This window comes from Amia ocellicauda, chromosome 7 (genome assembly GCF_036373705.1).
Source record: "Amia ocellicauda isolate fAmiCal2 chromosome 7, fAmiCal2.hap1, whole genome shotgun sequence".
NCBI classification, from domain to species: Eukaryota; Metazoa; Chordata; class Actinopteri; order Amiiformes; family Amiidae; genus Amia; species Amia ocellicauda.
The window spans coordinates 17,142,524-17,168,383 of record NC_089856.1 but is presented as its reverse complement, the minus strand read 5'-3'; the positions used below and the strand labels follow the sequence as shown (position 1 = coordinate 17,168,383).

Below are 25,860 nucleotides of genomic sequence, written 5' to 3'. Positions count from 1 at the left end.
TGGGACCCGGATCCTCGGGTTCACTCACCTAAATTAAACTCACCTAAAGGATTATTAGGAACACCATACTAATACTGTGTTTGACCCCCTTTCGCCTTCAGAACTGCCTTAATTCTATGTGGCATTGATTCAACAAGGTGCTGAAAGCATTCTTTAGAAATGTTGGCCCATATTGATAGGATAGCATCTTGCAGTTGTTGGAGATTTGTGGGATGCACATCCAGGGCACGAAGCTCCCGTTCCACCACATTCCAAAGATGCTCTATTGGGTTGAGATCTGGTGATTGTGGGGGCCAGTTTAGTACAGTGAACTCATTGTCATGTTCAAGAAACCAATTTGAAATGATTCAACCTTTGTGACATGGTGCATTATCCTGCTGGAAGTAGCCATCAGAGGATGGGTACATGGTGGTCATAAAGGGATGGACATGGTCAGAAACAATTCTCAGGTAGGCCGTGACATTTAAACGATGCCCAATTGGCACTAAAGTGTGCCAAGAAAACATCCCCCACACCATTACACCACCACCACCAGCCTGCACAGTGGTAACAAGGCATGATGGATCCATGTTCTCATTCTGTTTACGCCAAATTCTGACTCTACCATCTGAATGTCTCAACAGAAATCGAGACTCATCAGACCAGGCAACATTTTTCCAGTCTTCAACTGTCCAATTTTGGTGAGCTTGTGCAAATTGTAGCCTCTTTTTCCTATTTGTAGTGGAGATGAGTGGTACCCGGTGGGGTCTTCTGCTGTTGTAGCCCATCCGCCTCAAGGTTGTACGTGTTGTGGCTTCACAAATGCTTTGCTGCATACCTCGGTTGTAACGAGTGGTTATTTCAGTCAAAGTTGCTCTTCTATCAGCTTGAATCAGTCGGCCCATTCTCCTCTGACCTCTAGCATCAACAAGGCATTTTCGCCCACAGGACTGCCGCATACTGGATGTTTTTCCCTTTTCACACCATTCTTTGTAAACCCTAGAAATGGTTGTGCGTGACAATCCCAGTAACTGAGCAGATTGTGAAATACTCAGACCGGCCCGTCTGGCACCAACAACCATGCCACGCTAAAAATTGCTTAAATCACCTTTCTTTCCCATTCAGACATTCAGTTTGGAGTTCAGGAGATTGTCTTGACCAGGACCACACCCCTAAATGCATTGAAGCAACTGCCATGTGATTGGTTGGTTAGATAATTGCATTAATGAGAAATTGAACAGGTGTTCCTAATAATCCTTTAGGTGAGTGTATAGTACAATACAATATAGTACAGTGTAATATAGTATAGTACACTACTGTACAGTGCACTCTAATGCAGAAGATTGCAGTACAGTGTAGTACCTCGTTAGTGTAGAAACCACGGGTGCGGTCTCGTTTGCCCCCCCCTCCATGACCCCGTGACCCCGGACCCTCATTAGTACTAATTGTCTGCTGAGCAGCGGCCAGAATCTCGTCCAGCTTGTCTGAAAGACAGAGAGAATAATATTAACACTGACTGACTGGACACTGCAATACATTAACACCGACTGCCTGACTGGACACTACAGTACTTTAACACTGACTACCTGGACACTATAGTACATTAACACTGACTGACTACCTGAACACTACAGTACATTAACACTGACTGCCTGGACACTACAGTACATTAACACTGACTGACTGGACACTATAGCACATTAAAACTGAGAGAGTAAGAAAAAGAGAGAGAGAATTCTCACTCAGGGCCATTTGATATACTGTCCTCTTCTTCTCTGTCACCTGGGACGAGTCGTACTCTGAAAATGACAAAGACAAAATAAATATGTAAACACACACTGATGTACTGTATATCTACACCTGAAGTACACACACTGACTGTACTGTATCTATGCACCCGGAGTACACACACAGACTGTACTGTACTGTATGTATACACTTGTTTCAACTTGTATTAGTACAAAAGTAATTAATGCCATATTTTTATGCAAGATTAAGATATATACGTACCTGTCTTTTTCTTCCATGGGGAGGATGCTGAAATAAATAATATTACTTTAATAATAATAATAATAATAATAATAATAATAATAATAATAATAATAATAATAATAATAATAATAATAATAGACACTGTAGACAGACAGACACTGAAGAGCCACCGTAGACAGACACTGTAGAGACACTGTTGACAGACAGACAGACACTGTAGAGACACTAGACAGACACAGAGACACACAGCTCGCCCACCTTTCTCCACTGTGTATACATCATTCCAGGCAGCAGAAAGAGAGAAAGAAAGAGGGAGAGGAGGGGAGAGAGGGAGAGGTGGGGAGAGAGCAAAAGACAGGAAAAGAGGAGGGGAGAGAAGGAGAGAGGGAGAGACAGGAAGAGAAGAGGGGAGAGAGGGAGAGACAGGAAGAGAGGAGGAGAGAGAGGTAGAGATGGAGAAAGGAGGGGAGAGAGAGAGAGACAGAGAGAGTAGGGGAGAGAGGGAGAGAGGAGGGAGGGGACAGAGTGGGGGGGAGTCAGTCAAGTTCAGTGGAGGAACACAGACTGACAGGAGGTGGGTGGTGAACGGAGACAGGAGGGGCTTTACAGCACTGTATATACATGTACAGGAGAAACTGGTCTATAGGCGCTACGGGAGTCTATAGGGGACTGTAGGTGTGAATATAGGGTGTGCACTATTCTATAGGTGTACAGGGGGTCTATTGGTAGACTACGACAGTCTACTGGGGACTGTAGGCTGAACATAGGGTGTGTACTGTTCTATAGGGGTATAGGAGTGTATAGTGGACTGGAAGGGTGTATACACTGTACAATGCACTGTACTTGTAGGGGATTGTAGAGTGGATATAGGGTGTGTTCTATAGGGCTACAGGGGGTCTATACTACAGAAGTCTATAGGAGGTTGAAGGGTGGATATAGGGTGTGAACTGCCCTATAGGGGTATAGGAGTCTGTCTCTCGTTGTTTCTCTCTCTCCATCTCTCTGTATAGATACAACTACATACATCAGTAACACAGTGAGAGGGAGTGAGAGGGAGGGGGGGAGCTGTGTGGCTGGGGTGGTAGTGGGGGGGTTGGGGGTGGGGGGACAGTGTCTGGGGGGGGTTACCTGCAGTGAGAGCAGTGCTGGAGGGGTCTGTGACTGGACACCTCTGACCAGAGAGACAACACCAGGGAGAGAAATCAGACAGCAGCCATTTACTACACACACCTATGCTGTGCCAACACTGCCCCAACGCTGTGCCCATACTGCCTGCCCGACCGACTGTACATCTGTCTGTGTGTGTCTTAGTCTGTGTGCGTAAGTGTGTCTGTGTGTGTGTCACTGTCTGTATGTCTGTCTCTCACTCTCTGTCTCCCCACCTTCCTTCCTCTCACCCTTCCCTCTGAAACCCTCCCCCTCTTGTCTCTCTCTCTCTCTCTCTCTCTCTCTCTCTCTCTCTCTCACTCTTACCCATCTCCTCCAGCTCTGATGTCATGGATTTGGAGCGCATGGCGATGGCAGGTGGGGTCAGCCTCTTGCTCTGCTGGGGGACTGAGAGACAGAGCGCAGGAGTGAGAAGAGAGGAAGAAAGACAAGGACAAGACAGAAGAAGCATAGAAAACCATATGAGGGGCAGTCGAGACAGTAATGTCTCTCTGTACTCTCTCCCCTCCCACTGCCTCCCCATCCTCTCCCTCTCTCTCTCTTTCTCTGACAATTCAATTCATTTCGATTTACTTTATTGGCATGACAACAGTGTACTGGTATTGCCAAAGCAATACAGAAATTATACAAGAAACAATATTTCAATAATAAACAATATCTAAGACATAGAAAATACATACATACAGTGAGGGAAAAAAGTATTTGATTTGATTTGATATTTTGATGGTAGGTGTATTTTAACAGTGAGAGACAGAATAACAACAAAAAAATCCAGAAAAACGCATTTCAAAAAAGTTATAAATTGATTTGCATGTTAATGAGGGAAATAAGTATTTGATCCCCTTTCAATCACCAAGGTTTCTGGCTCCCAGGTGTCTTTTATACAGGTAACGAGCTGAGATTAGGAGCACTCTCTTAAAGGGAGTGCTCCTAATCTCAGCTCGTTACCTGTATAAAAGACACCTGTCCACAGAATCAATCAATCAATCAGATTCCAAACTCTTCACCATGGCCAAGACCAAAGAGCTGTCCAAGGATGTCAGGGACAAGATTGTAGACCTTCACAAGGCTGGAATGGGCTACAAGACCATCGCCAAGCAGCTTGGTGAGAAGGTGACAACAGTTGGTGCGATTATTCGCAATTGGAAGAAACACAAAATAACTGTCAGTCTCCCTCGGTCTGGGGCTCCATGCAAGATCTCACCTCATGTAGTTTCAATGATCATGAGAACAGTGAGGAATCAGCCCAGAACTACACGGGAGGATCTTGTTAATGATCTCAAGGCAGCTGGGAGCATAGTCACCAAGAAAACAATTGGTAACATACTATGCAGTGAAGGACTGAAATCCTGCAGCACCCGCAAGGTCCCCCTGCTCAAGAAAGCACATGTACAGGCCTGTCTGAAGTTTGCCAACATCTGAATGATTCAGAGGAGAACTGGGTGAAAGTGTTGTGGCCAGATGAGACCAAAATTGAGCTCTTTGGCATCAACTCAACTCGCTGTGTTTGGAGGAGGAGGAATGACCCCAAGAACACCATCCCCACCGTCAAACATGGAGGTGGAAACATTATGCTTTGGGGGTGTTTTTCTGCTAAGGGGACAGGACAACTGCACCGCATCAAAGGGACGATGGACGGGGCCATGTACCGTCAAATCTTGGGTGATAACCTCCTTCCCTCAGCCAGGGCATTGAAAATGGGTCGTGGATGGGTATTCCAGCATGACAATGACCCAAAACACACACCCAAGGCAACAAAGGAGTGCCTCAAGAAGAAGTACATTAAGGTCCTGGAGTGGCCTAGCCAGTCTCCAGACCTTAATCCCATAGAAAATCTGTGGAGGGAGCTGAAGGTTCGAGTTGCCAAACGTCAGCCTCGAAACCTTAATGACTTGGAGAGGATCTGCAAAGAGGAGTGGGACAAAATCCCTCCTGAGATGTGTGCAAACCTGGTGGCCAACTACAAGAAACGTCTGACCTCTGTGATTGCCAACAAGGGTTTTGCCACCAAGTACTAAGTCGAAGGGGTCAAATACTTATTTCCCTCATTAACATGCAAATCAATGTATAACTTTTTTGAAATGCGTTTTTCTGGATTTTTTTGTTGTTATTCTGTCTCTCACTGTTAAAATACACCTACCATTAAAATTATAGATTGATCATTTCTTTGTCAGTGGGCAAACGTACAAAATCAGCAGGGGATCAAATACTTTTTTCCCTCACTGTACACATATATACCCTGCCTACCCTCCCACAACCCAAATATAAAGAGAACAGGTCCCTTTCCTCTCTCCCTCCAGCAGACATGGTGTCACACGTTGCCCCTCAGGCTGTGACAGGCGGGCACATATTGGGCAGCCAGTGGGGCTGTGTATCCCTCTCCCAGCATGACTGACAGTTTTTCTGTCTCTGTCATTTCTGGAAATTGTGGGATGGAGATTGTCCCATTACAATTGTCATCTTCTGTCTCACAGTGATCACAGAGCATGCTTTCCCTGGCCAGCCAGGTTTGCCTTGTAGGCCTGTTTCAATGGCCAGGCTGTGGTCTCTGAGCTGGTATCTGGTCAGGATCTGCCTCTGCTTTGTGTTTCTGACAGTTACCAGGTGTTCTGCTAGGGTGTAATCTCTTTTTAGGGCCCGATAGCAGGCAAGATACAATATATAATATAGATATATTCAATAATTGGTTGACTCTGATTGGAGGCTGGTTAGCAGTGCTGACCTGAAGCTTATTAGTGTTAGTGAGGGTGAATGCAGTGAGATTCAGGACCAGCTGCATGAGGGGACTTTTTTTCTAGACCGAGCTCTTGGGTTTGCAGGGTCTGGGTTACTGTTCTTCAGTTGTTTCCAGAATATGAGTGCTCTTCTCTGTTTGTGGATTAGCAGTGGGGCGGCCTGATTCTGCCCTATAGATCTGGTTTGGGGTTTTCCGTTGTACTTGTAATATTCTTTTGTACAGTTCAGGATGTAGGGTTTCTATTGGGTGTTTATCCCATTTTCTGTAGTCCTGTTGACTGACTGGACCCCATACCTCACTCACATACAGTGTGATGGGCTGGGTAATGCTGTCTATTATTTTTAACCAGATTTTGACAGGTATATTTATTCTATATAGCTTAATTTGTATTGTGTAAAAAGCTCTTTGTGCTTTTCCTTTCAATGCATTCACTGCCAGGTTAAGCTCCTTGACGTGCTGATGGTCAGGCCCAGGTGTGTGTAGTGTGTGGTTTGTTCTAGGGTGATGTTTCCAACATTGAAGTGATATCTGCTTTCCAGAGATCTGGGCTTTTTTGGCAGATCATTATTTTGGTCTTTTCTAGGTTCACTGCTAGGGCCCAGGTATGAAGCCCCTGTTCAGTAGGCGACAGCAGGACCAGGTCATCTGCATAGAGCAGGAATTTGATCTCCTGATCGTAGAGGGTGAGGCCTGGGGACTCAGACAGCTCCAACACTCTCTCTCTATTTCTCTCTTATTCTTCCCACCCCCTCCGTCTTCTCTGAATCCCTGACTTCCTTACCTCCTCCTGACCCCTGATCCTTGACCTCTGACCTCTATCACTAACCTTCTTCCAAACTTCTCCCTGACCTCCGTCTCTCTGTCCCTGACCTCTGACCCCTAACCTCCATCTCCCTCTCTCTTGACTCCTTGACCCCTTGACCCCTCTGTCTGACTGACCTTTCTTCCTGGCAAGGTCCTCCATCTCCGGGTTCCGTGTTACCATGACGACCTTGACCATCAAGCTGTTGCCACCCTGTCTGATCATGTTAACCACCTGCCTGTGTCCCACCTTCACCACGTTCTGCCCATTCACCTGTGAGAGAGGGAGTGAGAGAGGGGGGGTGGGGTTAATATAGTACAGTGCAGTACAGCAAGGACTGACTGATTGACTGATACACCGACACGCTGACTGACTGACTGACAGACTGACTGACTGATACATTGACTTACTGAAAACAACACAAAAACTAACCACATAAAATAAACCAAATAAAAACACTACAAAATAATTCTACAACTTCAACTTCCATCATGCAATTTGCCATGCAACAGGATCTGATTTCCGAAGGTTTCAAATATATTTTTTATTTTCTTACAATTTAACAGACAATCGCAAGGAGAAATATAGAAAACAAATAGTGCACTGTGTAGGTTATTTAATGAATTGGACATTGGACAGCTACACACACACACACACACACCTCAATAAGGAAGTCTCCCATTCGCAGGCCAGCCCTCCAGGCCACACCCCCTTCGTCCACTGACTCCAGGTACTGCAGAGCAGGGAAGGCAGGAGTGGGAGTGAACTCCTCTATTGGGGTCTGAGCTACAGAGAGGGAAAGAGCTAGGAGTTAAGTCAGTGTATCAACCTGTTAGTCAGTCAATGTGTCAGTCAATCAGTCAGTGTGTCGGTCACTCAGTCAGTCAGTGTGTCAGATATTCCGTCAGTCATTTAGTCAGTGTATCAGTCAGTCAGTCAGTGTGTCTTGGTGACCTCTGACCTTTGGCCCCTCTCAGGACGAACCCGAACCCCTCGTTATCTTTCTTCTGCAGCAGCACTGTCTTCTCCTTGATGATGTAATCACTGTGAGACAGAAGCACACACAGAGTCAGGCCCCCGGTCACAGACTGTCCTGGACACTGCCTGTCTTTCTATCTACAGTATCTCTACAGTCTCTGTCTCTACAGTGTCTACAGTGTCTGTACACACATCTCTTTCAGAAGCACATATGAACATAACTACAATACAAATCAGTACACACACTCACACACAAACACACACATATATCTCTCTGGAAATATAGCAGCAATCAAGACATACAACACCGCTCTCCCTCTCAGCATTGAGTAGCAGTGTAGCATAAACAAAGATACACACACACACAGTCAACCCTCTCTCTCTCTCTGTCACACACACACTCACACACAGTCACACACTCACTCGCACACACACAAACACAGCCCCCACCTACCTGTTTTCAAAACCACACACTCTCTCTCTCTCTCTTTTACACAAACACACACACACACACGCACACACACAGTCATTACACACACACACACACACAGGCCCCCACACCCTCCCTCTCCCTCTCTCTCTCTCGCACTCCCAAATCTGACCGAACCTGGCGTACACAACATTTTGAGCCCCCACCTCTGCCCCCCCACCTCATCCCTCCCTCCCTCCCTCCCTCATTCCTCTTCCTCTCTGACATTCCGTCCCTCCCTCTTTCGCTGTTTACCTGTATATGAACCAAATACTTTTTGCCTTGGGTCCCAGAGAGGGCCAGCTGGAAGACAGAGCCACAGACTCGCCATCCGTGTAGGATCCTATCGCCGTAGCAACCCCCTCCATCTCTTGGCAACCTCCCTCCCACCCCCTCCCTCCTCCTCCTCCTCCTCCTCCTCCTCCTCCTCCTCCCCCCCCCCCCCCAGCCCTCGCTCGGAGAGAGAGAAGAAGGGAGACAGAGAAAAAGCACGGCAGCGGCAGCGGCAGTGGCAGCAGGAAGAGAAGATGCCGGAGAGAACAACAGAGCTAAGAGGAGAGGAGGAGGTGAAGAAGAAGAAGAAGGAGAAGATGAAGAAGAAGGAGGAGGAGGAGGAGGAGAGGGGAGAGGGGAGAGGGGAGAGGAGGGATGGGAGGGAAGATAGAGTCGGTGGCTGCAGCGCAAGAGGGAGATCGTGATAGAGAGAGAGGGAGAGGGAGAGAGAGAGAGAGAGACAGGGCCTGGACATGCTACTGTGCAGGGGGATAATAAATAAATAAATAAATAAAAACAGAGAGAGAGAGCGAGTGAGAGAGAGAGAGGGAGGGGGGAGGGAAAGAGCGAGTAAGAACGCGCGCGAGAGAGAGACTAGGTTTGTGAGACTGCGACAGGCTGTCAGAGAGAGAGAGGGAGGGAGGAGGAGGAGGAGGAGGAGGAGGGGGGGAGGGGTAGAGCAAGAGAGAGAGAGAGAGAGAGAAGGAAGACAAGGATTAGTGTGAGAAGGAAGAGGAAGAATTAGATAATTTGCAGAGAGAGAGCGATGGAGAAAGAGAAACAGAAACAAAGAGGGAAGAGTTCAAACATTTTTGCCTGCTGAGATATGCAGAAATAACATTGTCTCTCTCTCTCACTCTCTCCTCCCAGTGCATCTGATTCTATTTCTCTCTCTCAGTGTATGTTTTTGATATAAATATGAGACACACATTGTACTGTAAAACACACACACACACACACTATTTTCTTACACACCCAAACACACTATACTGTATAAGACACACTAACACACTGTACTGTATACACACACACACACACACACACTGTAATGTATAACATACACACACTGTACTGTACAACATAAACACACACTGTACTATATACAACACACACACACAGTACTATATAACACACACAAACACACTTCACTGTATAATACACACACAAACACACGGCACTGTATAACACACACTATACTGCATAACACAAACACACAAACTATACTGTATAACACACACAAACACACTTCACTATATAATACACTCACAAACACACGGCACTGTATAACACATGCACACTACACTGTATAACACAAACACACAAACTATACTGTATAACACAAACAAACACACTGTACTGTATAACACACAGTATTTTCTTACACACAAACACACTATACTGTATAACACATACTCATATACTGTACTGTATAACACACACTAACACACTGTACGGTACAACACACACAGTATTGTGTAACATACACATACATTACTGTACAACATACACACACACACTGTACTGGATAACGCACAGACACACAATGTACTGTATAACACACACACACAGTACTGTATAACACACACAAACACACTACTGTATAACAAAAAACATACACACTGTACTGTATAACACACAGACACACACACAGTACTGTATATCATACACACACATTGTACTGTAAAACACACAAACGCATGTACATGCATACACAGATACTGTACTGTATAATACACACACTACTGTATAACACACATACAAACACAGTGCACTGCATAACACACACTACTGTATAACACAGGGGCTTTCTAACCGGTCCTGGAGTACCCCCTCCCCTGCTCGCTTTTGTTCCAACCTAGGTCTTAATGCCTTAATTGAATGGTATATTGCTTTGTTAGGTCAATTAAGGATTCAATTAAGCAATTAAGACCTCAGTTGGAAAAAAAACAGCAGGGCAGGGGGTACTCCAGGACCAGTTAGAAAACCCCTGTTGCATAGTAGTATGTGTTATGCAGTTTGAAAACCACTGGTATAACACACACACACACTACCCTATAACACACACACTGTACTGTATGGTATCCTACAGAATAACAGAACAGTCATCTTCCAAAAAAGAGAGGGGGAGTTAAAAAATATCCGTCACCGAGGTTAGGAGAACTAAAGATCCCATGGTGCACTAGGACAGAGAATTAAGTTAATGCTATTGTGGTAAAACTGTAAATTCCCATTGGAAATGTAGTTGTTGCTTTTGTAGTTATATGAAAATATCTACAGTGTCTGTTAATAGTGTGTTATTAAGGTGTATACATACAGTACAGTCAGTGTGTGTACTCCAGGTGTAGATATACAATACAGTCAGTGTGTATACTCCAGGTGTATACAGTATAGTTAAGTGGCTCAGAATTGAAAGTAGCAGTATCTGTCTCCGTCATTCTCCTCCCTCCGTTCTCTACGTATGTCACCTAATGTCAAGCCCTGCACCTATCTCTCTCTTTAATTCTCTCGTTCCATCCATATCACTCCCCTCTCCCCAACTCCCCCTCCACCTCTCTCTCTCTCTCTACATCTGCACTGTGATAAGCTATCTACCCCTTGTCCTCTCTCTCTCCCTCATCCGCTATCTCTCTCCATCCCCTATCCTCTCTTCCTCTCAATTCATCACCATCTCCCCATCTCTTTCTTTCTCTCTCTCTCCCCCTCAGTAATTCCCCCCATTTTCTCCTCTCTCACACAGAAAAACACATTCTCTCTCTTCCCCCTCCCCCTTATCGCTTTCCTCCCTCCCTCCCTCTTTCCCTTTCTCGCACTCACATGCATTGTCTGTGTACAAAGATATGTTCTGAATGAAAACGCACTCACAAAGAGAGAGAGAGAGAGAGGCGAGGGAGAGAGATGGGGAGAGGGAGACACAGAGAGGCAGAAAGAGAGAGCGGGAGAGAGAGAAAGGAGATATAACTTACATCATTTCCGATAGGTAGTGCTCTCCCTCTCTCCCTCTCTCTCCCTCTCTCTCCCTCTCTCCCTCTCCCTCTCTCTCAGTGCGGCTATCCGTCTCCAAATCCTACAGTCGCTCTTGCAGTCTCTCTCTCCCCCTCGCTTGCGCTCTCTCTCCCTCTCTCTCTCACACACTCTCTCTCGCTCTCTTTTTCCGTTGGACTACACTGACTGCCGTGATGTCCTACTGTGAGAGAGAGAGAGGGATGGCAGAGGGGATGTGTGTGAGAGAGAGGAATAGATAGATGGATGGATAGATGGATAGATAGATAGATAGATAGATAGATAGATAGATAGATAGATAGATAGATAGATAGAGACACAAAGAGAGAGAGTTATTGTTTTTATTCTATTCTCTTTACTGTGTCTGTAAATGCTTTTGAAAAACTTGTGTAAACTTGTCATGCCAATAAAGCTGATTTTGAATTTTAATTTTAATCTGAAAGAGGGTATAGACAGAGAAGGGGGATATGTAAGCAGGGAAAGAAAAGAAAAGAAAAAGAAAGAGGGACCAATAGAGAGACAGAGAGAGGGGACAGATAGATAGACAGAGAGACAGAGAGGCGGGACAGATAGAACGATAGATAGAGATGATAGAGAGAGAGTTGTGGAAGATAAAGACAGAGAGAGAGAGACAGACAGACAGAGAGAAATACATTCAGTCTAATATCTAATTTAAGAAACAGAAATCTCCCTCTTCTCTCTACATCCATCTCTCTCTGTCTCTCTCTGTCTGTCTCTCTCTCTCCTCTCTATACATAAATGTCTGTCTCTCTTTCTCCTCTCTATACATAAATCTCTCTCTGATTGACCTTCAGTATATGACCTCAACACAGTGGAAACAGATGGAAAATCCATAGGAGAGAGAGGGAGAGGGGGAGGGAGGGAGAGGGGGATGGAGAGGGAGAAAGAGGAGAGAGGCAGACAGAGAGAGAAGGACAGAAAGACTATATAAATAACAACTATAGCCCAGTCTAAACCAGTCTAACTCACTGTAGTCTGCACACTGTACAAATCTAAGCAGTCTAACCCAGAGCACTACACTTGGTGATACAGTACACTGTACAAGTGCTTCACATCCAATCACAATCCAAAGCAATCGATTGATTGACCTACCAGCCATTGGATCATTAAAATCAATTGGTCAACAAACCAAACCACCACCGAGCACATAATCAAATAGATGAACACAGGATTTGTACCACAGATAAAGAATCAAGGACTGTGTCAGCCTAACTGACACACTGACTGTCTGACTAATCAGCAGCTACAGCAGCAGTAACATCCCTCTCTTACCTGGGGGCATCGATGCTGTCATAGGATCCCACAGTATAGTGTCGGAACAGTCGCTTAGCTTTCTCACTGCGGCTCTCTGAAACACACACAGAGACACAAACACACAGGCACACACAGACACACACAGAAACAGAGACACATACAGAGATACAGACACACAGACACACATACACACAAGGACAAGGAGAATATGAGCAGATTGGCACTGAGAAGCACAACACAGACAAGCACCGAGATCACACTGACCATGAACTGACTGTGGTTCAACAGAAACAGTAATTGTATTAATAGTAGAACTACATTGATGATAATAATAATAATAATAATAATAATAATAATAATAATAATAATAATAATAATAATAATAATAATAATAATAATAATAATTGTTGTTGTTGTTGTTTATGACTTAGTTGCAGTTATATGCACAAGCCACTAGAGGGGGGTGCTGCACAGCTATTGACAAAGCACCTTTACCATCTGTTTGTCTCTCACCTGTCCGTGAGTCTTGACTCTTCAGGGCCACCTCCTCCACACAGTCTGAGGGGAACCAGCCAGTGCGCCCTCTCACTGTGCCCTCCCAGAATCCCCCTTCACCCACACTGAGCACTGACAGAGAGGGGCGGGGAGAGGGAGAGGGGGGGAGAAAAGGAGAGAGAGAGGGTGAGGGATGGAGGAAGAGAGTTAATATAGAGCAGTACAGACACTAGAGTGCATTAACAGGGACTGAGCTGTCCTTCTCCTCCACCCACTCTCCCTCTCTCCCCTTTCCTCTCTCCTTTTCCTTCTCCATCTGCCTCTCTCTCTCTCCCTTCTCTTCCCTCTCCCTCTCCTCCTACCCCTCTCCTTCTATCCCTCTCTCTCCTCTCTCTATCTCTCTCTCTCTCTCACCTTTCACCTTGTCTCCCTTGTTCAGGCTGACCTCCCTCTCTCCCTGTGCCTGATGTGAGCGAACAGCAATGAAGAGACGACCTGGGACTGCAGAGTACAACCGCCTCCTGCCACCCCCACCCCCCCCAGCTCCTCCTCCTCCTCCTCCTCCTCCACCTCCTCCTCCTCCAGATACCGCCCTTAGAGAGAGATAGAGAGAGAGAGCAGAGGTTAACACATTAGTACAGACCCACTGACTGGACACTACAGTACATTAACACTGACTGACTGGACACTACAGTACATTAACACTGTTCTGAGAGAAAGAGCAAAAGAGAGAGAGGGAGAGAGAGGGAGACGGAGAGGGGGAATGGTGCAAGGAGCAAAAGTAGAAACTGTAATTACAGTAATGATATAAATAATGAAAATTATTTAAATTATGACAGTTTCTCTCGGCAATGCTGTAATTTAATACAATGTGATTATTGTAATTTTAATACAATGTAGTAAATTTATAGTATTTTATAGTACAGGTATGCCAGCATTGAGACAAACAGATTAATAACTCACTGACATTAATATTATTATTATTACTATTTTATGTGTCAGTGAGCTGCAGTTCCCTCATGTGCCTGAACAAAGTAGGGGTGCTGTGTCCTACTATTATATATACTGTACTATTATACAACTACTACAACAACTATTATTATTATTATTATTATTATTATAGACCTGGCTATACAGCGCACTGTCACAGTGTCGATATGGACACAGCCGCCGACGGTGGCCATTTTAGGTCTCCAAAGCACATCCACAGCGACCACTTTGGATCCTGGGTTGCTTGCTTCAGGATCCATTTTCATGCCACTGTTGTCCCCCTTGGACGCCATTTTGGATCTGTCAGCATTTCTGACAGCCTCCAACTGCATGTATTCTGCCACCTGGCCCTGAGATGCTGGCCCTGCCTGTATTTACTATTCTATCTCTCTGCAGTGCCCCACAATTTCCTTTTTGGCAGGTCCAAGGGTTGTGTTCGACCAACATTTGGGATGCCTGTGTCTCCTTCCTGGGTGCCATTTTGGTAATGGGCGGCAGTGGTGGCGGAAGCAGCCTCCCAGGCAACGTTTCTGTTATGAGGATATTCTGGGCAGTAGCCATTTTGGCTCCGCCCCCTCCAGTTTCCCACAAGAGTGGGGTTGTAACTGCAGGAGGACAGTCCAGGAGGGAGGTCTCAGTGATGTGGACTGAGGCAGTGAACAAAGGAGGTTCCCACACTAGGCCAACCAAGAGCCAACAGATTGATGCCACACAGCTCAGTAAAGAAACAACTTTTGCCCAGATCAGTAGGTTCAGAACCCAGTTTTGTGCTCCCAAACCACTCTGAGTCTTTCTCTCCCTCCTTTTCTCCATCTCTCTCTCTCCCTCCACCTCTGCCTCTTCCACTCTCTCTCCCTTTCTATCTCCCTCTTGCTCTTCTCCTCCCTCTACATCTCTCTCCTCTTCTCCCTCTGGCTCTCTCTGTTTCTCTTCACCCTTCCTCTCTCTCTCTCTCCATCCTGCTCCAGGTGTTGGTCGGAACTGGTCTGCAGAGGGCAGTATTGATGCCTGTACTAATCAGTGTATTGAGCCCAGTGTCTGTCTGCTTTGTGCTGTTGTAACTCTGAGCCCTTCCCAGTCTAGTACTGATCCACGTCGATTGGTGGGCCCCTGTCCCTATCAGTTGTATTGATTTGCCTTGTCCCTGCCCCTTTGCTCTGCCCCTCTCTTTTCCAGCACATCTCAGGCACCCCCAGACTCTGATTGGCACAGGGAGACACAGGGATGTAATTGGCCAGTGGAGGAGGCATGCAAGCCCCCTCATTGGTCAACTTAGGGAGCCTCAAAGCATGCAGACAACTCCCTTGGGCTCCAGATCCTAGGCTGTGGTTTGTCAGTCGAGGATCAGGTAATCCTAGCTTGTCCCACTGGTCCACCGGTCCTGTCTCCTGTGATTCAAATCCAAGTATAAATCCTGGGACTGCTGGGAGGACTCTATTGTGAGTCTATTTGGAGGGAGAACAGTGTCCATATCCCATTGCCTTCCTGGGTGCCTGTGAGGCAGCTGGGCAGAGACACTGGCAGACATTTTGGCTCTATGGAGACACCTTCCGTGCTCCATGTTGGTTCCAAGGAGAGGGCAGGAAGTCTGGGACGGGGGACTATAGTTTCCTGATGGGATCCAAACTGGGCAGGCTTCCACACTGAACCCAGGATGGGACCAGACAACTGTAGCCATTTTGACTCCATGGGGGCAGACGGAGGCAGCCATTTTGGCTCTGGATGCTGTTGATGAGACTTCAGTGAAGTGAGCCTGGGGAGTGGCCATTTTGACACTGTCAAGGAAGAAAGGGTTGTCTGCTATGGAACCTGCAACTGGAACCCTCTCTTGCATTTTGGCTCATTCACTCTTCCAGGGGTCACCCTCTTTTGGGAAGAGCTACAGGCAGACATTCCAACTCCTATGAGAGCCCTGGTAGTGGCCATCTTGGCTCCTGAGTTTATCCCTGGAGCCTGGTGGCCTCCAAGGCCTCCCAGTTCAGAATCCATGTAGGCAGTCATCTTAGCTCCTGGGGTATCCCCACTGGTCATCATCTTGGCTCCCCAGGTTACCCATTGACTATGGAAGTCATCCATTTTGCATTCCTTGCAGGCAGATTTCTTGGTAGCTGGAGGATCCCAAGCAGTGGCCATCTTGGTTCCTGAGTTTCCCAGTTGCCCTTTGTGGCTTCCCAGTTCACAATCCTCACAGTTAACCACATTGGCTCCTAGGTGATTCCTGGCAACTTCCAACTTGGCTCCAGAGTTTCTCAATTGCCCTTTCTGGCCTCTTGATTTCTGGCCCTTGCATTTTTCCTTACCAGGTTTCTCTCTTCCCACTCCCCTGCTCTCCTGTTGAGTCACTGTCAGAGTTGAAGACTTTCTGTCCAGCCGACAGGATGGAGAGGTGCCTCTCAAGGAGATGGTGAGTGGGGGCTGCTGGGAAGTGGAGGAGGGGGTGGTACTGAGCCTGCAAGCTGCCTCTGCAATGGAGGAGCGGATCTGTCAGGAAACACAGCTGCAGAAACAGGAAGTAGGCTTGAGGTTGAGGAAGCCATATTTGCTCTGTGGCCTGGCCAGGTTGTGGCCATCTTGGCTCCCCAGTCACTCACTTCCCCAAAGAGTTCCTGACCACTGGGAGGCAGGGAGCTGAGCATGTGTGTTTCTGTGTCGCACTGTTGTATGTGGGTGTTAGCATCACAAGAAAAGTTCCTACCCAAGACGGGGACACTGTGGGGATCCAGCAGCGTGCGATGGCACCCACGGTTCTTTGTGTCCAAACAGATGCCTCCCACAGCACCAGAACTCTGTGCTCTACTGGTGGCAGACTGGATCCCAGTATATATTGTATATTGGTGAGATTCTGTCCAAGTATAATCCAGGCTGGGTCTGTACTGATCCATTGAAGGTGCCATACTGGTTGTACACTGCTGCTCATTGTGTGCTGTAGTGGGGCAAGGTCCTTTCCCAGTAAAATAGCAACTCATTGGCTCCCAGTTGTGGCTGCAGCTCCCTGGACAGCCCCTGAGCTGCTCATCCTCACAGAAGTACCTGTCTCTGTCTGTCTGTATGACTCTATCTCTCCCTTTTCTGTCTCTCTCTCCATCCCTCCCTTTATCTCTACCTTCTCTGTCTGTCTCTCCATCTCTCCCTTTATCTCTCCTATCTCTATCCGTCTCTCCTTCCCACCCTCTAACTCTCGCTCCGTCCCTCACTATATATTTCCCTTCTCTGTCTCTCTCTGTCCCTCCCTCTATCTCACCCTTCTCTGTCTGTCTCTCCATCACTCCCTCTATCTCTCCTTTCTCTCTCTCTCTCCGTCTCTCCCTTCTCTGTTTGTCTCTCCTTCCCACCCTCTATCTCTCGCTCCGTCCCTCCCTCTATGTTTCCCTTCTCTGTCTCTCTCTCTATCTCTCTGTATTTCGCCATCTCTTTCCCTGTACCCCTCTCTCTCCCTGTCTTGCTGTGTGCTTCTGTCTTCATCTCTAGCTCTCCCCATTTCTGTTTCCATGAGTGTCTCTGTCTATATCTCTTTCTGCATCACTTTGTCTGCCAGTCTCTGTCTTTCTCTGTGTTGTCTCCCTCTATCCCCCTCTCCATTCTTCACTTCCTTCCTCTCCTTGACTATGTCTGTCTTTCTCTGTGACTTTGTGTCTCCCTCTGTCCCTCTCTCCCTCCCTCTCCCTCTTCCTCTCCCTGTCCCTGTCTCCATCCCTCTCCTTGTGTTTGTCTCTCTCCCTATCTCTGTCTCTCTCCTCTTCCCTCTCGATACCCGTCTCTCTCACTCTCTCCCTTGCTCTCTCTTCCCCCCTCCCCTCCTGTCCCCAGAGTACTCAGTGGGACAGTGATCTTCCCACTCCTCAATCTGCAGCACTGTCTCCACCCCCAGGAGTTTGATGGATCGGTGACTCCCACTCCTCCTTTCCCCCCCAGGGCAGCCCAGTCTGTCAGGCCCAGCAGAATCTGACTTGTGGCTCCTCCTGGCCCCCCTGGCACCTGACCCACTGGGAGAAGCAGAACTGGGATGCCCCTCTGGAACCAGCCTTCCAACCTTCCCCTGCTCTGGGAAGAACTGGCCAAGCCCGAGACAGACCTCCTGCAGAACCGCGTGGAGATGCTCGGTCTGCTCCCCTGGCCTGAAACCGCACCCAGCTGCCCCCACACCAAGCTGGCAGTGAGATCCCCTGTCCTGCGCTCCCTGGTCAGCCTGGCCCTGGGGGGGTGGGGAGATGCAGGCAGGGTCCGGATCTCAGTGTAAACTATATTGGACAGACCAGATCCTGCAGGCACAGAGGGGGACCCAGAGGGGGACACAGACCCAGAGGGAGACAAATACACAGAGGGGGACCCAGAGGGGAACACAGACCCAGAGGGAGACAGATACACAGAGGGCAGTGGAGACGGTAAACCATTGATTCCATGCTGGTCTTCCTTTGGCCCCCAGTGGCCCCTCTGTGTGGACTAGACGGAGGCTGCTGGCCAGCTGTTCCAGGCTGGGTGGCAGTGAGAGCTGTAATGCTGGCAGACTGGATCCCAGTATATACTGTAATGGGCTGAGAGTCTCTCCCAACATTAACCAGCATGGGTCTGTATTGGTGAGTTGTTGCAGCTGGACATGCTGCATATTGGTTCCCAGTAGATATTGTGCCTGGACAGGGAGGCAGGGGTGTGCATTGGTGACAATCTCCAGTCTCCCTGTCAACAGTCTCCGAAGCGTCGGGCAGAGGGGAGGGACTCTGTGGGCAGTGAGGCGGCAGAGGTTGTGGGGGGGGTCATTGCCATGGGTAACCACTGCAGAGAGTGGGGGGGGGGGTTATGGCGAATCATGGGGGTTGCCATGGAAACCGACATCTGGCAGTTCCAAGTGGGCATGGCCATGGCGACACAATTAACCAATAAGTCAATCAGAAGTACAGTGAGGGAAAAAAGTATTTGATCCCCTGCTGATTTTGTACGTTTGCCCACTGACAAAGAAATGATCAGTCTATAATTTTAATGGTAGGTGTATTTTAAGAGTGAGAGACAGAATAACAACAAAAAAATCCATAAAAATGCATTTCAAAAAAGTTATAAATTGATTTGCATGTTAATGAGGGAAATAAGTATTTGATCCCCTATCAGTCAGCAAGATTTCTGGCTCCCAGGTGTCTTTTATACAGGTAACGAGCTGAGATTAGGAGCTCTCTCTTAAAGGGAGTGCTCCTAATCTCAGCTCGTTACCTGTATAAAAGACACCTGTCCACAGAATCAATCAATCAATCAATCAGATTCCAAACTCTCCACCATGGCCAAGACCAAAGAGCTGTCCAAGGATGTCAGGGACAAGATTGTAGACCTACACAAGGCTGGAATGGGCTACAAGACTATCACCAAGCAGTTTGGTGAGAAAGTGACAACAGTTGGTGCGATTATTCACAAATGGAAGAAACACAAAATAACTGTCAGTCTCCCTCGGTCTGGGGCTCCATGCAAGATCTCACCTCGTGGAGTTTCAATGATCATGAGAACGGTGAGGAATCAGCCCAGAACTACACAGGAGGATCTTGTTAATGATCTCAAGGCAGCTGGGACCATAGTCACCAAGAAAACAATTGGTAACACACTACACCATGAAGGACTGAAATCCTGCAGCACCCGCAAGGTCCCCCTGCTCAAGAAAGCACATGTACAGGCCCGTCTGAAGTTTGCCAATGAACATCTGAATGATTCAGAGGAGAACTGGGTGAAAGTGTTGTGGTCAGATGAGACCAAAATCGAGCTCTTTGGCATCAACTCAACTCGCCATGTTTGGAGGAGGAGGAATGACCCCAAGAACACCATCCCCACCGTCAAACATGGAGGTGGAAACATTATGCTTTGGGGGATGTTTTTCTGATAAGGGGAAAGGACAACTGCACCGCATCAAAGGGACGATGGACGGGGCCATGTACCGTCAAATCTTGGGTGAGAACCTCCTTCCCTCAGCCAGGGCATTGAAAATGGGTCGTGGATGGGTATTCCAGCATGACAATGACCCAAAACACACAGCCAAGGCAACAAAGGAGTGCCTCAAGAAGAAGCACATTAAGGTCCTGGAGTGGCCTAGCCAGTCTCCAGACCTTAATCCCATAGAAAATCTGTGGAGGGAGCTGAAGGTTTGAGTTGCCAAACGTCAGCCTTGAAACCTTAATGACTTGGAGAGGATCTGCAAAGAGGAGTGGGACAAAATCCCTCCTGAGATGTGTGCAAACCTGGTGGCCAACTACAAGAAACGTCTGACCTCTGTGATTGCCAACAAGGGTTTTGCCACCAAGTACTAAGTCGAAGGGGTCAAATACTTATTTCACTCATTAACATGCAAATCAATTGATAACTTTTTTGAAATGCGTTTTTCTGGATTTTTTTGTTGTTATTCTGTCTCTCACTGTTAAAATACACCTACCATTAAAATTATAGACTGATCATTTCTTTGTCAGTGGGCAAACGTACAAAATCAGCAGGGGATCAAATACTTTTTTCCCTCACTGTAGTTACTCAGTTAAAGATGAGCTAGTGGAAGTCCATCGAGCACTTTCATTTAACTGATTTTCCTTTAATTGAATTGGCTCATACACTACTCACAGCATACTCACACCCTACTCAGACACATGCTACTCACAAATTACTCACAGCTTACTCAGACACATGCTACTCACACCCTACTTGCATACACACCAAACAGAAACATTTTGTAAACTACTCACACTATGCACAGACTACACATAGCCTACTCACACACACAATTAACATACTCACACTACTCACACACTCAGCTCACACTCAGTATTGTAGCTGTAGAGCACAGTGAAACGTTCTCTCTCTCTCGCATCTCCATTTGCTCAACGAGTCCAGACTCCAGTCACTCCATCTCGCAGATGAAGCAAAATAGAGAGATAAAGCTGAAAGCGGAGAGGTAAAAAGTGCAAATGTGTCTCTGTCTCTCTCTCTCTCCTGTACCCCCCTTTCTGCTCCCCCTCTCATCATTAAGCAAAGAAAACAAAGCAGAATACAACCCTTGTCTCTCTGTCTCCTTGTATCCATGTGTCTCTCTCTGTCCTTCTCCATGTCCTTCTCATTCTCTCTCTCTATACCGCTGCGTCTCTGGGGTTCTCTTCCACTCTGTATCCGGCCTGTGTCGGTTCACAATATCTCTCTCTCCCTCAATCTCTCTCTCTCTTTGTATCTGTCTGAACCTCTCCAATTACACTATATAACAAAACCTCCCCCTCTCAAAACCCTGACGTCAATCCATTCATGGGAAGGAAACTTAAAAACAAAAATTGATCACTTTCTCTCTGTGCCCCTCCCTCCCTACCTCTGTCACTCCACCCCGCTCTCTCTCAGTGCAGCACAGAAAAGTACACCACAGTACATTATAATACACTACATTACACAACACTTCACTACACTACAGTAAACTATAAAACACTATAGTACACCGCACTACAGTACAGTACACTACACTTCACCGAAGTACACTAACGTTACACTATAATACACTACACTTCACCACAGAACCCTATTATACAATACAGTTCATTACACTACAATAATGCACCAGCCCACAGTTCAGTAAAGTATGCTACAGTACACTAAACTACAGTATAGTACAATAAACTATAGTACAATACAATACTGTATCATACAACTAAAATACTGTGCTAGGATGGGGGTGGGGGGATGGGAGGGAGCGATGAAGGGATGTGGGCATAGTGAGATATATTTAGGAAGAGAGAGAAATATGGAGGGAGAGAGGAAGAGAGAGAGAGGGAGAGAGAAAGAGAGAGAGAGAGAGATAATGAGAGCGAGGAATGGATAGTGATAATTAAAGTGAAATGCAACACACAGACACACCCCAAGGGCACAGAGAGGGGGAGGGATGTGGAGCAGGATGGGGAAAGAGCGACAAAGAGACAGGGAGATGGCCGAAACTTGTTTAATAGTAATTACTGTTTTAATTTCAGTGTCAGTGTGCGTGACAACATCAACATGCAGCAAAGTGTGAGTGTCTGTACTGTAGCGTGTGTCTCACTCACCCCTGTCGTCCTCTCGTTTGTTTCCTCCCCTCTTCTGGGACCCCCCTCCCTCGGGACGGGGACCGGTTGCGTGCCCCCCGGGGACTGCTGGAGCTGCGCATCGTACCTGAGGGCTTATAACCCTTGAGAGAGAGAGAAGGACAGAAAGACTGTGTCAGTCCTGGGTTTACAGGACTGACACACACAGTACAGCACAGGCACACACAGTAAGGTCCAGTGTTACCTGCACAGAGACGATATTGAGTCCAGTCTGTGGTCCAGTCACTGCCATCCAGTCCGGCACCACCATGCTGTTGTCGCTGTTGGCCCGCAGGAGGGGGTGGGGCAGGGTCAGGGTTCGAGCGCTCTCTCTGCGCTGGGGAACGTACTTTGGAGACTCCAGAAATGGCACTGAGAGAGAGAAGGAGAGGGAAAGAGTGATGGGGAGAGGGAAAGAATGAGAAAGAGGGAAGGAGAGGGAGATAGAGGGAAGGAGAGATGTGTGGAGGGTAAGTACAGTACAGTACACTGGCTGACACTGCAGAACATTAACACTGCACTGAGAGAGAGAGAGGGGGTTAATACTGATACACTGACTGACTGACATGACAGGACATAATAATAAGTGTAGTGACAGAGAGATGGAGAGAGGGAGAGAGGAAGCGGGAGAGATAGGACAAACCAAACTACAAAACAGACACACACAATACAGTACAAACACACAGTTCAGTAGAGTACAGTACAGACACACGCAGTACAGTACAGACACACACAGTACAGTACAGGGAGAACTTACCTACATCTGAATCTCTGTGGTTCTTAATGATCTCTCCCAGTTCAAAGTGTCCTGACATCACAGCCACCTGCAATACACACACTGTAATATAATATACATCATAATACACATAGTGTAATATAATACAGACAAGAATACACACTGTAATACATTATACTCAGTAACACATACAAGGTAGTATAATACACACACACTCACACACACACACGCACACATACACACACACAGTGACAGTTACCTGAAAGGGGGTCTGTCCATTGTTATTCTTTGTTTCCTTATTAGCTCCCCGGTACAGCAGAATCCGGGCACAGTTCTCCTGATTGGATGAGAGGTGTGTCAGTCAACAGCAGCAGATAATGGGCACTTAAGAACATAAATGCTTTGGCAAAGGGGGCGTGGTCTCTGCTGTTCAAAAGGAATGTAACTGGTAAATTTGTAAATGTACTCCCTGCCTGGTTGAACAGAATTAGTGTTTAATTAAATTGTTCTCAGATATTTCACAGTGACGGCAAGTTTAAGATGTTGAGCATGACCAAAGGAGGGAGGGAGGGAGGAATAGAGAGAGAGATGCACTTTCTCCTGCACTGCAACAAATATGCACCAATAAGGAAGACTTTAACCTAAACAATCACCCATTCTCTCCCCCATTACCCACAATTGATGGACACAAAGAAACTAAAAATTGTCCTGGGAGAAGGACACATAGCCCCACTAGTGGCAAAAATATGTAGTGGCCTGTCCCAGGCTGAGGGGCCCACAGCAAGCGATCAACATCTTGCTATGCCAGGCAGACCCTGCAGGGCACCTAGACCTTCAGCTGATTACTTTTGTTCTGCTATTACTGTTATCTTTAATAATAAGTTATCTTGTCACTGTTTCTTTGTGCTGTTGTTTTTGTTGTTTAGTTTTATTGTATGCAGTGGCGTGGTTTCCCAACACTACAATACACTACACCGAGCTGGAAGGGGGCCCCCCAAAGATGGCTGACACCCCCCGGCTCTCATTGGATAAAACTCTGTTAGCACCCCCACCCGGGAGGCCCCCGATCAATGGTTGTGCCTGGGGCCCCCAGAGACTCTAGCACCACCTCTGATTGTATGCTCTGCATAAAACTGCTTTCGCAGCACTGTCCTTGTTAGTCATGCCAATTAAGCAACCTTTGAATTTGTGAGTGAGAAATTTAAATGAAAGAGTTCAGACGCACAAAGCCTCTGGTGGTGGGATCTGCAAGGTGTTTAGTTCTGCACACAGTCTTTCTATTGAGGACCAAAAATAAATCAAGGTTTTGAAAAATATATTATTATTTTTTATTTATTTGGTTGTGTGTTTGTTTATTAGCAGATGCCAATATGCAAGGTGACTTACAGTTTACACAATACATATTACAAAAGTGCATAAGCAGAAATTCCAGTACAATTAATTAAAAAGTGGAGTGGAGGATGGAGTGAGTGACAGTGGGTGGACTACTACTACTACTACTACTACTACTACTACTACTACTACTAATAATAATAATAATAATAATAATAATAATAATAATAATAATAATAATAATAATAATAATTTCCTTTGGCTGCAGTACCTCCTCCCAGGCCCCAGTATGACAGTAAGTGTGCAGTGGCTGTTACCTTGTTGTACAGGGCACAGATGTGCAGGGCAGTATTTCCTGATGCATTCTGGGAACTGGAATCTGCCCCATAGAAAAGCAGGTGCTCCAGGTGCTGGGCATGGCCATTCTGACAAGCCTAAGAGAAAGAAGGTGGTTAAAAGAGTTACCATCCATTGACTGACTCTGCAGCATGTTAACACTGCACTGAGAGAGGGTGGGAGGGGGCTATACAAATTGAAAACTAACACTCAGACCAGTAAGCTGTACAACTGAAATCAAAATGACAGGGGCTGCAAACAGCACAGAGGAATTCATTAAAGCAATGAACTCAAAATAAAATAAATCAATAACCTTGCTAATACTTACAGTCACACACAGCACCAACAGAACACAGCTGGTGTAAATTTGGCAGTGAAAGACATAAACTATCTATTTCAGAACCGAATACATACGACAAACCTAAAACAAACAAACAAATCAACAAACTAAAAAATCTGAAACTAAAACATACAGAGAAATGGCTTGATGATGAATGCAGAGACAAAAGAAAATAAATCAGACAATCCATCTTCAAAACCACTTATCCTGGTGAGGGTTGTGGGGAAGCCGGAGCCAATCCAAGCAGACATAGGGCACAAAGGCAGGAATACACCCAGGACAGGACATCAGTCCATTGCTGGGCAACACACACAGCAACTTAGTGAGACCAATCAACCTACACTGTGTCGCTTTGGATGGTGGGAGGAAACCGTAGTGCCCAGAGAAATCCCATGCAGACACGGGGAGAACATGCAAACTTCACACAGACAGGCCCCCAGAGCTGTGAGGCAGCAGCGCTAACCGCCATGCCACTGTGCCACCCAACTCAGACAATCATGAAATCAAAAACATCATCAACCAGAAAACCCAGATTTACGCCATCGATACTGACATCCTCAAACACTATAAACACTCCGAAGCAGAAGAAACAAACACACACAACACTGGAAGATGATGTAGAGTATCTCCACCAAAATATATTCCGGGAAAAGTGGAACAATTTTAGCACAACATCAACTGAGGAATAAGCAATACAGAATGAGGATATTTGGATATAAGGACATTCCAACAGAAGAATGGAAAAATATAATTGAAAACCTACAATATCTTAAATCTGCAATTTAAAAAAATCAAACCGAATTCACAAACCAATTACTCAGCAGGAGCCCACAGAGAAACTCAAACTCAAATTTCAAGCAGACTGTTGCCCTTACATCATCACAATGGGGATGCTCAGAAAGAGCAGC

General features: G+C 46.5%; 2 protein-coding genes across 2 annotated transcripts in view; both read right to left on the bottom strand.

The window, feature by feature from the left end:
- The window catches only part of LOC136753840 (SH3 and multiple ankyrin repeat domains protein 1), a 32,691-nt gene extending 9,668 nt beyond the window's left edge, over positions 1–23,023 (bottom strand). Inside the window, exons 1-15 of the mRNA XM_066710226.1 lie at positions 22,966–23,023; positions 22,414–22,580; positions 22,297–22,312; positions 18,230–18,416; positions 16,458–16,619; positions 13,582–13,760; positions 13,186–13,299; positions 12,691–12,766; positions 7,639–7,721; positions 7,339–7,463; positions 6,815–6,950; positions 3,445–3,525; positions 1,990–2,016; positions 1,722–1,778; positions 1,342–1,463 (exon numbers count right to left, since the gene is read on the bottom strand). Coding sequence (XP_066566323.1) covers positions 1,342–1,463; positions 1,722–1,778; positions 1,990–2,016; positions 3,445–3,525; positions 6,815–6,950; positions 7,339–7,463; positions 7,639–7,721; positions 12,691–12,766; positions 13,186–13,299; positions 13,582–13,760; positions 16,458–16,619; positions 18,230–18,416; positions 22,297–22,312; positions 22,414–22,580; positions 22,966–23,023 — 1,590 coding nt within the window. The remainder of the gene's footprint in view (positions 1–1,341; positions 1,464–1,721; positions 1,779–1,989; positions 2,017–3,444; positions 3,526–6,814; positions 6,951–7,338; positions 7,464–7,638; positions 7,722–12,690; positions 12,767–13,185; positions 13,300–13,581; positions 13,761–16,457; positions 16,620–18,229; positions 18,417–22,296; positions 22,313–22,413; positions 22,581–22,965) is intronic.
- LOC136753003 (SH3 and multiple ankyrin repeat domains protein 1) overlaps positions 22,190–25,860 on the bottom strand; it is a 49,135-nt gene continuing 45,464 nt past the window's right edge. The window contains exons 9-13 of the mRNA XM_066708771.1: positions 24,594–24,710; positions 23,204–23,281; positions 22,966–23,032; positions 22,414–22,580; positions 22,190–22,312 (exon numbers count right to left, since the gene is read on the bottom strand). Coding sequence (XP_066564868.1) covers positions 23,023–23,032; positions 23,204–23,281; positions 24,594–24,710 — 205 coding nt within the window. The 3' untranslated portion in view covers positions 22,190–22,312; positions 22,414–22,580; positions 22,966–23,022. The remainder of the gene's footprint in view (positions 22,313–22,413; positions 22,581–22,965; positions 23,033–23,203; positions 23,282–24,593; positions 24,711–25,860) is intronic.